Raw genomic sequence first — 11,906 nt, 5'->3', positions numbered from 1 at the left:
CAGCGGGGCGGGGGAGGCGAGGGGCCTTCGGCTGTGCGGGCGCGACTTGCCGCAGCCCAGAAGTCTGGGGCTGCAAAGGGAAATACGGCCCTCACCCATCTTGCCTGTAGGTGCAGGTGAGCGCCAGCGGGGACAACGGGGGTTGCGAGCGAAGGCGAAGGGACAAGGTAGCTCTCTGGTTTGCACATAATGCCATTGTACGTGGCGACACGTAACAGCCCTTGTAAAAGCCACAGCTTTGCACGCTGAGTTAAGCCATGCGTTTTTTCTTTGCTGTGATTTAAAAATGGAAAATAAACGCAAGGGATAACATCTGTTAGGCAAACGCCTGAAGAGAAACCCGGTGCAGCATTAATCCCGGTGACCGTCTGATCCCAGAAGCCTGACGTAGCGTGAATGCTGGTGCCATTACCGAGTACCCATTGCTGGCCGCTGAGCTCGGCCAGGCAACACGGCATCCTCCAGCTATCACTGCGGCTCACCCTTTCCAAAAGCAGGGCAGTCTCACAGGTGAGTCATCTCTGACGAGCTGAAGGTACTGTGCAAGTGAAGAGTTCATCTCCTTCGGCTATGGATATTTAAGCAGAGATTCCATGGGGGACGCTTGGAAGATTTTATATAGAAATTCCAATTACCGATGGAAAGAAGAGGCAGTAAGGCAAGCAGATTTGCAGCCCTGCCAGTGAGTGGATGCAAATCAACCTTCAAGACCTTCTCTGAAGGCACAACTGGCCAAGGGTAAATCCTTTTAAAATTGAGGGAGTCAGGAGACAAGGAAAAATTAATAGTAAGCCAGAAGTGCTCATGCTGTGAGGAGTCTCCTGCAACTGAAGGCATTTCTGTAGCTGATTTCCTCCACTGCAAGGCAGAGCAGAAGGGCCAACAGAGAAGCAGACAACTTTTCCTCTCCTCTATTTCATTTCTGCACCCTCCAGTTTGGCAGCGTTCCTCTTTACCTCTGGCTGCTCCCTATTTAATTCTGCTATAGATTTTCATTTCCTGTCAAGTTATGGTATTAAAGTACACTGGGGATAAAACATACTGTTCTTCAACTTCTCATATTATTCTTCAGTTCTGTCATCAACAACTGGCAGTACAAAAATCGGAAGCCTGAAAGCACTTAAAGGCATCGCAGCCATCAAATCTATTTACAGAACTGTAATGCTCTGTGGTGGATTCCAAAATATGGTCGGTTGTGCTGAATCAGAAATCAAGTAACAGAAAGCCTTATGTTGCTGAAAGATAAACATTCTTAATCCTTCAATGAAACCTGACGCAAGCATAAACCCACTCTATCCCTTCTGTTTCTTTTAATTTTCTCTACCCCAATCTAGTTTACAGCAAAATGCCCAATGGCAATGTTAAATTCTTATAGTTCTGGGTAAAAGATCATTTTCCACACTTAGATTTGATATTTAAGCTGGACTCACAAAATGAATTTGGTTTTGGTCCCAAGTCAGAAAACATTTGGAGTTAAGTTTCCAGAACAGAGATGGGCACAAAGATCACTATCCACAACGCATAGCTTCTGAAATTGATCACGAATCGCAACTGATAAGCTTTCCTGCTACTCTGGTGACAACAGAGGATAGAAGCGTGGACATCCTGTACCATGTGTATTTTCCATTACTGAGAAAACAACTATTTAAGAAACAATGCATACTTCCTTATTCAAAAGGAGCTATCCATATTCCTTAAGCCGTTTGAACCAAAACTCTAATCTTTTTGTCCCAAGTTTATTTCTGTTTTTGTTACACATGGGTACAACCTAGAGCTCTAGCATGACCTTCGATATGCGGTGGTAAATGAAGGCATCCTCCCTGTACAGTAATCTGAGACAGGAGTTCTGCACCAGAACAGCTTATTACATAACGAAACGGAGGACAAGAGGAGGAATGGCCACAAATCCCAGCCTCTTCAAGCTTCCCAACAGAACAGCTCAACATTCCTAGTACAAGAACATTAAGCTTCAGTTTAGACATGGAAGTTATTTTAATGAGTTTTTATTTAAGTAAACTCATTGCCTGTAGCCTTCTGTTTTGGCAATAGTCAGATGGAAAGCCATTGTACAAATGCCAAATGCCTCCCAGCCCAGCAATAGAATAAAACATTAGTTGTGAAGCCTACATGGCTGATCGTTTCCCGAGAACCTGGAAGATGATTTACACCAACCATAATAAACCCATCCCAGCAGAGAAGCCAGGCACCTTGAAACAGACGGAGAGCTGAGGATGCACAGAAACGCCTGCTTCTGGAGCAAGCTTCCTGGGGTTTAGCCTGCCACTCCTGACAGAATACAGGTCGTCGACAGTCTGGGAAAGGATGAGATATCCCCAAAGTGTTTTACTGTGGATGGTCAATCAAAAAGATTCCTCTTCAAGCAAAATTTAAAGAGTCTAGTAAAAGTTGAGGTAGAACATATTTCAGCAGGGAGTCGCAATCATTTGTTAGATTATTCCTTTTCTCCCAAAATGTTAAGCTTATCAGTAATGTGAAACCACCTTTAAAGTGACATTTAAACAAGCAAGTGGAATTCTTCTAAAGCTTTAAATGACCCACTCCTTCGAAGCTGCAGCTGGGAGTTATACCCGCTCTTCTTTCTCTCAGCCATGCAAGGCTGCAGAAAAGCAAAGTTCGCTTCTTAGAACAATCTTAGAAGATGACTGCTGGTGCATTTCTTTCCCGTATTAGTTAGAACCTCTCTAGATAAATCTATTCTTCCAAACATGTTCACACTCTCAGCCCAGCTTACTGTATTAGTACAGGGAGGAGAGGAAGACACAGAAGGGGAGCTATGCTTTTAAAACTAGAAACTGGATTCTCTTCAACCAATTTAACTTCTGACCTTCTCAGCTGTTGGATCAAGTTGTTGCAGCAGGCATCAAGCCAGACCAGTAAAACATAAGGGCATGCACGTTGCTCTGCATTCACTCTCTGACTGTTGAGCTACTTGCAAAAGAAAGGTACAACATGTCAGATTAAAGTAAAAGATCTTTATTTAAAGATTAAAATCTGCTGCCAATCAGAATAATTAAAATTGAAAAGTTAAATGGATTTTTTTTTATTCCCATGTCAGAGATAACTAATTGGGGCAGTGGGGTTAAAAAAAAAAAAAAAAAGTAAGTTAGTAGCATCAACCAGTAGAGAACAAGTCGCCAAGTAAGGAAGATCGTGCTGGACTCCCACACTTTCATAACTGCTTTCTAAGTTTCTTCTGAGCCTAGGTTCAAGTACGACTGCATGGTGAGCTGTTAATCTCATTTTTACATGTATTCTAGAAACCTGGATATAACTTAAATGGAAGTTAAATAGATAAAATATTAAAATGTTTTGAAAAAGTTTAATCTTACAGATATAAACTGAAAGAATGGTGTATTTACTGGACCAGAGGACTTTGAATGAGAACTGTGCTTTATTCCTTTCTGTCACGGACAAGCTGAATGACCAGTGACAAGCCAGTTATCCTTTTCGTGCCAGTAATCTTTAATGCAAAATTGAAATTACCTAGTTTCTACATCAAAAAGCGTTGTACAAAGAGAGAGTAGAGTTATCTTATAGAATAATGATTTGTTTCTTCAGTAAGCTACACAGTCACCCAGCATTAACGTTTTCAGTATGTTCTCTGAACTGAAATCACAGCCCCAGTGAAGTGAGAGCAAAAGCTTCCACCTTCTGCAGTGGGTCCCACATTTCATGCTGTGTGTCTGTGTATCTCTGAGACTCAGGCAGGACTCATACCAATGAAGATATAAAACGAAACAGCAAGTTTATGAAAGGCACAGAAAACAAAAACTTTATTTTTCTTTTGCCTGAAAATACACCTTTCTGCCTCCCCTGACTAAACTGCCAACATCTATAAATTTAAGACCAAGTATATTACTCATGTAGATTTTATTACAAAGTTTTAGCAAAATAAGAACAGAACTTAAAAGAAGTATACATGAATTTAACAGTTCTTTAGAAAAAATATTTAAAAAAAAAAATAGTGAGAATCACGCTTGTCCCTGAACGTAGAGTTCGTAGTTTGCCTTTAACATGAATTCGAAGTAAGGACTATTTTTCAAGTTGCCAAGTTCATTCGCTTGCAGCAAGTCCTTCACCTCCGGTAAATATTCCCTTAACTGAACTCCTACAACACAAAACCTTTTATTACAGCACTGATAGAAGTATTTTGCATTAGCAGTTAAGATGATTTTTAAGTAAACACCTGTGCCTGCCTCAGAGCTAAATTACTCTTTTGGAATTGAGAAGATCTAATTCTATTATACATGTCAAGAAATACAATAAAGCTTAAGTAGCCTGTAAAACTGAGTTAAAAAAAAAATTTCCTACCCAAACAGAGCTTCTCAGTGAATTTATGATTAAACCTAAAATCCTTAAACCCAAAGTCCAAGTCTTTACATAACACTTCACCAAAATAAATAAAAAAAAAAAGAAAAGAAAAAAAAGAGAAAAGAAAGATCAGACATATAATAAATACTCATATCATCAGTTGCAACATTTCAGTCTGGGGTGTGTGAATCTTACAAAAGGAAAGAAACTGACAGGATTGAACACACAAAACTAGAACTGTTCTGAAGAACTTAATTTTTGTATTTTTGACATGGAGCCTTCTCTGTTCTGGAAAAAGTTCACATGCAGTAATATTTAAAATGGACTTTGACTCTAAATTGCTTCCCGCCTCTCTCTCCCCCAGCGGCTGTAATTTCCATGGCCGTAACTTCCCATGGTCAGCTTTAACTCTGCAGGGGAGGACGGTTCTTTTTTTTTTTGTTTGCTTTTGGGGAGGGAAAACAAAATCAAAAACAACCATTTAAGCTAAAATACGTTAAGCTCTTCTGAGTGACAGACAAATAGTTATTAATCCCTTATCTTACAGAAGATATGTATTTAACTCCAGAAGACATACTTTACTGTACAATAAGAAACTAAAAATCCAATGGCTGCCCTACTGAGCAAATAACCAAGAAATCTACTCATCTCTTATCCCCTCAACATTTTACAGAGATAGAATTAGCTCCATATGATTGTAATTATCTAGCGGAGTGCATATGGAAGTTTTTATTACTCTGAGAATTTATTAACACTACTTCTTATATATTAATGTTCATCTTAAGCAGCTTTTGAAACAACTACACAATTTCAAGAAGTTCAATTATATTTAAGTACACTTTACCTTCTTTCAATAGTTTTTGTAATATTTTCACAAATATACTATCTTTAGATGCTTCAATTGGATCATCTTTATCATCTGAACTGGACCATCTGCAAATCAAAGAATAATTTGTGGAAAGAATTACACAGATGAAATCAAATGAAAACTAACAAGAAAACATATGCAGGAAATTTGATAAATTATCAAAGGTGATTAATACATGTTCACATGTAAGTGTTATGTGCTTGGCTATAGCTCAAAGCATGAGGTTTTTTCTATCTTGTGTTAATTATGATTTATTCCAAGAGTAAAACGGCAATAAAATTGCACTACTATAACGTAATCTAGTTAGGAAGACAACAGAAATGCTTTCTGTCTTCTAAACTGTAAAATAAAACATTATTTCTTTGATAAAATAAAAAATATTATCCATCAAGGTAAGAATTACCTATTCTCAGTAATATATTTTACGATTGCGATGATGCAAGTACAGATTTATTTTCTGGTAAAATAAAGCAAGAGCAGCAATTTGCTAACATATTTGAAACAACCGAATCAAAAAAGGAAACACCGAGAAAAGGAAGGAGAAAAAAAATTGTAAAATCTAAGTTGCAGGCCTGTAACAGCACACACAGACACAAAACAAATGCAGTTTGTCTCATTTGTGATTAAATATGAAGGTGAAGACTCGTGAATGCAACTCTCATCTGTGATAAGAAAATCCCAAACATCTTTTTCTAAGAGAAAGATTATTTTAAATGACAATTTTTCATCTTTGCAGAGCTTTATGTGTAGCAGTTTCAAGTCAACACCAACCTAACTTTTTTTGCTGTGGTTCTTGTGGAGGAATCAATGTTTGAGAGTACGAGCAGTATCATAACATTGGTGAACAAGAAGCTGTGGGAAGAAGGGAAGTAAGCCATGGGAAAAAAGGGAGTAGGATATGGTGTTCGCAGTTCTGAGGACGTGGCAGAAGATAAGGAAGTTGGCAGAAGAGCATGCGTTAGAGATGACCGTTGCTTAGGGGATTTACTTGGAGATTTCCATAATGCATACGAAGCATAATGTAAGGTATAAAAGGTGCTTGTGCAGTATAATAAATGTCTTCGTTCTCTCTCAGACAGAGTCCGTGCCCTTAATCGCCACAGTTCTAACCTTTAGTTGTTAAAATTTCCTGCTCCGTATGTTAAACTGCCAGACAAAACCAGTTCTCATATCACTCCCTAAACCAACATGAACCTCCTTGGGCCAACAGGACTTGCTTGCAACAGATCTGGACCCAGCTCCCAGAAGCTATTACTGACAAATCCTCTGTCAGGATTTCACTGAATTCACTGAAACCATGGTTTTACCCTGGATGTCACTTAAACTCCCAAACTTCTAGGATTTAATCTTTAATTCTACTGGGAAGAATGCGACGGAAGGAGGGAGGGAAGGGGGATTTGAGGAAACAAATCACTCTTCAGCACAGAGGAGGATAGCGAGGACCCTACCAGCACGTCAGGAGCACGCTCAGCAAGGCTCTCCATTCTACCCAAGAACCTTACCACCATTTGTAGCTGTTAAACTAGAAAACTGATGCCATCCTTAAAAGTAGGTACTATAACATGTCAAACACTTACTTTTGCACACAGATGAAAGTTAACACTACCTCTTTTGAAAAAGCTATCAACCTCTTTGTGAGCCTTTGTGAGCCTTGCTGGACTGGAATCTCAGGCAGGACATCAAGTTTTCTAAACACTATTCAGTGCAAAGTCATCTCAAATTGCATCTGGTTAGCTAATGGAGTGGGCAAAATCTTGTCAGCATAATATTTAAACCATTCAAATCATATATAATGTCCAAAACTCTGTTCTTGGCCCAGGGTAGACAGGACGTAAACCAATTATTGGACTGGTGCCATGTAGGAGTTACAGATTCTTCTGTCTTGAAAATAACAGGAAGGGAAGAAAACACTTGGAATAGTGTGAACCTGTTTCTGCATATTATTTGTGTCATATGTGACAATAACTTAATCATGCAATTAGGAATTTATTTTCTACAGACCACTGTCCTTTGGAATCTATCCTATGCATAAGTGTGAATCCCAATGCTGGTTATTTGCATTTTAATCACAAATGGCACAGTGCATTTGGAGTGTATCCTCTCCTCATCTTTTCTTCCTTAAGTCTTTTTGGAACATGGATGGGAGCTAGAAAAGCTGGATAACTTCTGAAAATTAGAAAGGAAAGGGAGGAAATGCCGAGTTATTTAACCTGGGAGAGAACAGCAGCACTGCTTGATGAGAAGATTCCTCTGACCAATTGGATTCAGCCTGTGTTTGGTGTTGAACGTCCGTACGAGTGACTCTTTTAAGCAGTATTTAAGGCTTTGATCTCTTACAGTCAAGAACGCAGCTTTAACTCAAAAAGGTCATGAACTTGTCGATGTGGTTCAATGGCCAAAAATAAGTGAAATAAAAGTCTTCAGGAGTGACCTCTGCACATGTTGCTTTTAAAAAGCTTCTATTCGAGATGCTTCAAAGGAAAAAAAAAGTTTCAGCACTGGTCATTTCTTTTACCCTAGCAAAGGATTCAAGAATGAAAGCTGCATGGGTACATTTCTGTCTCAGGTGCTGAGAATGCATAGTAGGTTGCCAGTGAGCCAAGTGAACAAAGTACTACAGACTTTTTTTGCTGAGGTTTCACTTTACAAATAAAAGGACACATTCAGATCAGATACTTTGTACTTTACTAACCTTATACTACAAAATTCAGTCTTTGCAGTGAGCTAGAGAATAGTACACTAATATTTAATTCTGGAAAAGCTATGTCACAAATACTCCCAGTAATTTATATTCATTTTGGACTTACCCATCTCTTCGGAGAGCCTTACAGAGAATTTTAAGTTTAAGATCATTTACATCCACTTCCTCTTCCTTCAATTCATATAAGGAGAAAAGACAGGTAAGTTAAATTTTTTTTTTTAAGAAATAATCACTCTGTCACACAGATTATACCAATGAACTAGATTCTTCAATTACTGAACATTGTTTTTAAACACATGCTATTTTAACAGATAATCTGATCAGACTGTTGAAACACCAAAGACTGTTCGTTTCCATTTGAAAACATAGCTCAGACTTTCTAGTCACCACAGGACTGCTGAAGACTAACTACCTCAATTTGAAAAAGGGCCTATTTTAAAGCACAAGAACAAATACCAATTTGTAAAACAGTGTATTCTAGGTAATTTTTTTTTTTTTTTAATGTGCTAAATGGTGACTGAAGTCAAGGCTTTTTTTTCAGCATGGCCAAGCTAACTAGCATGCATTAGTGTCCACATTAAGATGTATGTTTTATGAATATATTAGTAAATGCCTTCAAAGAAACACGTTTGTCTTGGAAAGGGCAGTCCTCAATGCCCATAGTCAAAGAAACTATGAGATGATTGGTGTTGGAGCCTCTTCACATCTACTGTAAATTCCCCTCATAAGAGATAAGAGAAACCACGAACTCTTCAATTTAGAAGCCTGGAAAGCAAGAGGATGCGTCTTGACTTTATGCTACGCTTTTGCAAGAGAAAAGCAGGTAAAACTAGGGAACAGCTAGTTTTTAGACTCTAGTCTAAACCACCATCTCTAATTTGTGCTGCATGGCTCTACTCAAGTTGTTAGAGACTCAAATATCTGAGCAAAAAATCATTTTGAATCTCATGTTTTTAGAGCGACATTTTATTTAGATGTAAAAAAATATAGTTGTCTCAGTGTTCATGAATTGTGTTGACAAAGTTTAAGAGGAAAACTAATTTAAAAGAAAGAACCAAATGAGTTCACTCAAGTTTATTTTACTGCAAAATATTATTATTGGGATTATTTATGTTGTAAAAATGAAGGGGGAAGATAGGGAAAAAAGCATTGAATTTTCTTTTTAAACTAAAGAGAACTAACCCAGAGTAATATGCTACTCTAAGTAGTAATACTCTTTTCTCAGTACACAAAATGTAATATAGTACTAAACACAGGACAAGTAAACATATTCATACATAAAGCAAAAAAAAAACCCCACCCTACTTAATAACAGTAAAGAAATGTTATTCAAAAGAAATTTTGATAAAAGAAATGCAAATTTAAAATAAATTTAAATTTTAAAAACAATTTAATTAAAGACATTTATAATTATCAAACCAAAGTTACTGAAGGCCAACAAAATGGCACAATGGTGTTTACAAAGCACTACTACAGAGAAGAGTTTAACTTGGAACCCTACCCAGACTAGCAGGAACTGGGATAATCAGAGAAGAGCTCTCATTTTCTCAGTAAGGAATACTTTAACTGAAATAATACTAATTTAGCTTTTTAGCAAAGACTCTTGTTAATTCAGGTTTGATGCTCCTCAGAAGTTGATTAGTGGAAAATTACTCCTGACAAGACACTAGATCATACAAAAAGCTGCAGCGAGAAAGCAGATAGCAAATCTGTGGTTCAATGCTATTTACATGTTAAAAAGCTGGTGACTATCCCACATTATCTCATGACAATCAGAGAACCTGACAATAGGGAGGACGCAAGAACTAAACTTCTGAAAACAGATGATCTTCGTCCTTTTTGGAGAAAGCCTGTAGGGAAGCAAGGCTCTGAAAAAGAAACTACAGACTATAAATGGGAAGTGAAGATGAGGAGTGTCATTTTTCTTAAATGAGCTAAGCCACATTTGGCATTAAGTCTCCAGTGACTTAAAAACAAACTGGAAAAACACATATGGGGTTATTTTTAATTACCGTACACTAAGCTAATATGTTAACTAACTACAGATGCACCATCCTAGCTTAAATAATAATAAAAAATAAATAATAAGCCTCTTGATTAGAAATCCTTCAAAAACTTTTCCTACCTCATCAATATATTCCAGTAGATCAAGTGCTTTCTTGAAGTCATACTCATTGGCCCTTCTGTTCTCATCACATATGTACATCTATGATATGAGAGATTAACGTAGAGAATTATTTTTAGCCTACAAACTAATGTAACTGATATCATGGACAACTCATTGTGGGAAGACCACCATGTATTTTCCACTTACATGACCTTCTCATGAAAATATGTCTTGATTCAACTGCAAGTATTTTTATAGTAAGGAATATACTTAAGGTTTTAGAGCAACATTCCACCTACATGACAATAGTCTGTGGACAAATGATATTGGATATAAGGCTGCTAGGTTTCAAATTTAAATGCCATTTAAGGCTGTAACATTCCTGGACTATTGTAGCCAGAGCTCAGCTCCACAAATAAGCGCTCAGAATTATTTCGGTAATTAAGCTCAAAGCAGTACTTAAGCACATGTACTGCCTTTCACCTTTTAAAAACAGACAAGTTTGCTATCAATATTTCATCCTCCCCCACCCCCCCCAATTCTAAATTAGTACTTTAAAGTAAAATTAACATTAATGCTCTTTTTATTTACACTTTCAAGTTTCATTCTCACATTGCAAGTAGCAAGTATGAACATTGGTTTGACAGTAGAGAGAATTCAGAAGAAAAATTGTCATGGTGCCAGCGCTTGCCAAGCTGTGAGTGACACATCCTAGTCTCTCCTAATTCCGCAGATAGTCTCACTTAAAGACACAGGTAATGAATTCAGATTCTGCTATTAGCGTTGTTCTAAGAAAATGAGGAGAATGTAAACAAGCACGCTATCAGGTTTTGATTTTCCACAGGATTACAGGAAAAATAAGGAGTTGCAAAATGGACATCTAGACAGGACCTGATTTGTTTTACAATATATTGTTGCTGTTCATTGAATATTTTTTGTGTGCATCACTGGACAGTAAAAATATGCTGCCAACAAGGCAGAAACAATAGGGCTATTGGTTGCTGGCTACCACCAGAAAGGGGTGCGGAAAGGAAAGGGAGTCAGTGCTATTAGTGATCCCAGTACTGGATTTTTGTTTCAGTATGGGTTGGGGTTTTTTTTGTTTTGTTTGTGAAAAAGAAGAGGGAAAAAAAAAAGTAGAAAGACTTCAGATGCCTCTTTGCAACAGGTGACCAAAAGCCTCTTCCTGCTTCTAGCCTTTTCTTTTTCCAGATTCCAGCAACTTTCTCCACTAAGGTGGAATTCTTTGTTCCTTCTGCCTTCCAAGTTCTACCCTACTGAGAATGTAACAGAAGGTAAAAATTGTCTCATAGCAAAAAACTGGCTTAGAGCAGTAAATCAACTTCTGGCACTGATTTGATTTGCTTTTTCTCCTAGCAGCACTCTAAAGCACGCACTCAACAAAAAGAAATTTGAACTAAAACCGGAATTCTGAAGTTTGGTGCTTTAAGCAAAGATAAACAAATTCATATATCAAATCTTTAGGTGCTTAGCAAGTCACATAAGGGATAAAGACAGCTGTGATCTTATTTATTTTATCACACAGAGGCAGCAAACATACTGGAACTTCACCTGTGTAATGAAGAAAACATGAGATACTTACATCAATGAGCTGAGATACAGACAACACTGGCATATCATTGAGGTTCAACTCTTTCTCTGCTAGTAATTGTTCAGGAAGTGTCTCCTGATGTAACAGAAAGCGTTCCTGTTCTGATATTTCTTGTAGTCATTTAAGGAAATGAACATTTCATGTTATTAAAATGTAATAATAAATTCTATGAACAGTAAAAACTGTCAAGTCACAATATTATTCAGGTCTACAAACATTTGTTATGAAGCATTCTATTTGGACGCTTATCTATGTTCCTGAAGCACAGAAATACTTCCACTTCAAT

At 37.5% G+C, this 11,906-nt stretch overlaps 1 protein-coding gene across 1 annotated transcript in view; it reads right to left on the bottom strand.

Moving 5' to 3' along the window:
* Window positions 1–3,949: 3,949 nt before the first annotated feature.
* The window catches only part of NUP133 (nucleoporin 133kDa), a 34,350-nt gene continuing 26,393 nt past the window's right edge, over window positions 3,950–11,906 (bottom strand). The window contains exons 21-25 of the mRNA XM_009579228.1: window positions 11,612–11,730; window positions 10,027–10,107; window positions 8,008–8,072; window positions 5,177–5,265; window positions 3,950–4,129 (exon numbers count right to left, since the gene is read on the bottom strand). Of these exons, the coding sequence (XP_009577523.1) occupies window positions 3,993–4,129; window positions 5,177–5,265; window positions 8,008–8,072; window positions 10,027–10,107; window positions 11,612–11,730 (491 nt within the window). The 3' untranslated portion in view covers window positions 3,950–3,992. The remainder of the gene's footprint in view (window positions 4,130–5,176; window positions 5,266–8,007; window positions 8,073–10,026; window positions 10,108–11,611; window positions 11,731–11,906) is intronic.

The sequence above is a fragment of the Fulmarus glacialis genome, unplaced genomic scaffold (genome assembly GCF_000690835.1).
Source record: "Fulmarus glacialis isolate BGI_N327 unplaced genomic scaffold, ASM69083v1 scaffold9936, whole genome shotgun sequence".
Taxonomy (NCBI): Eukaryota; Metazoa; Chordata; class Aves; order Procellariiformes; family Procellariidae; genus Fulmarus; species Fulmarus glacialis.
This window is presented reverse-complemented; position numbering and strand designations above follow the sequence as displayed.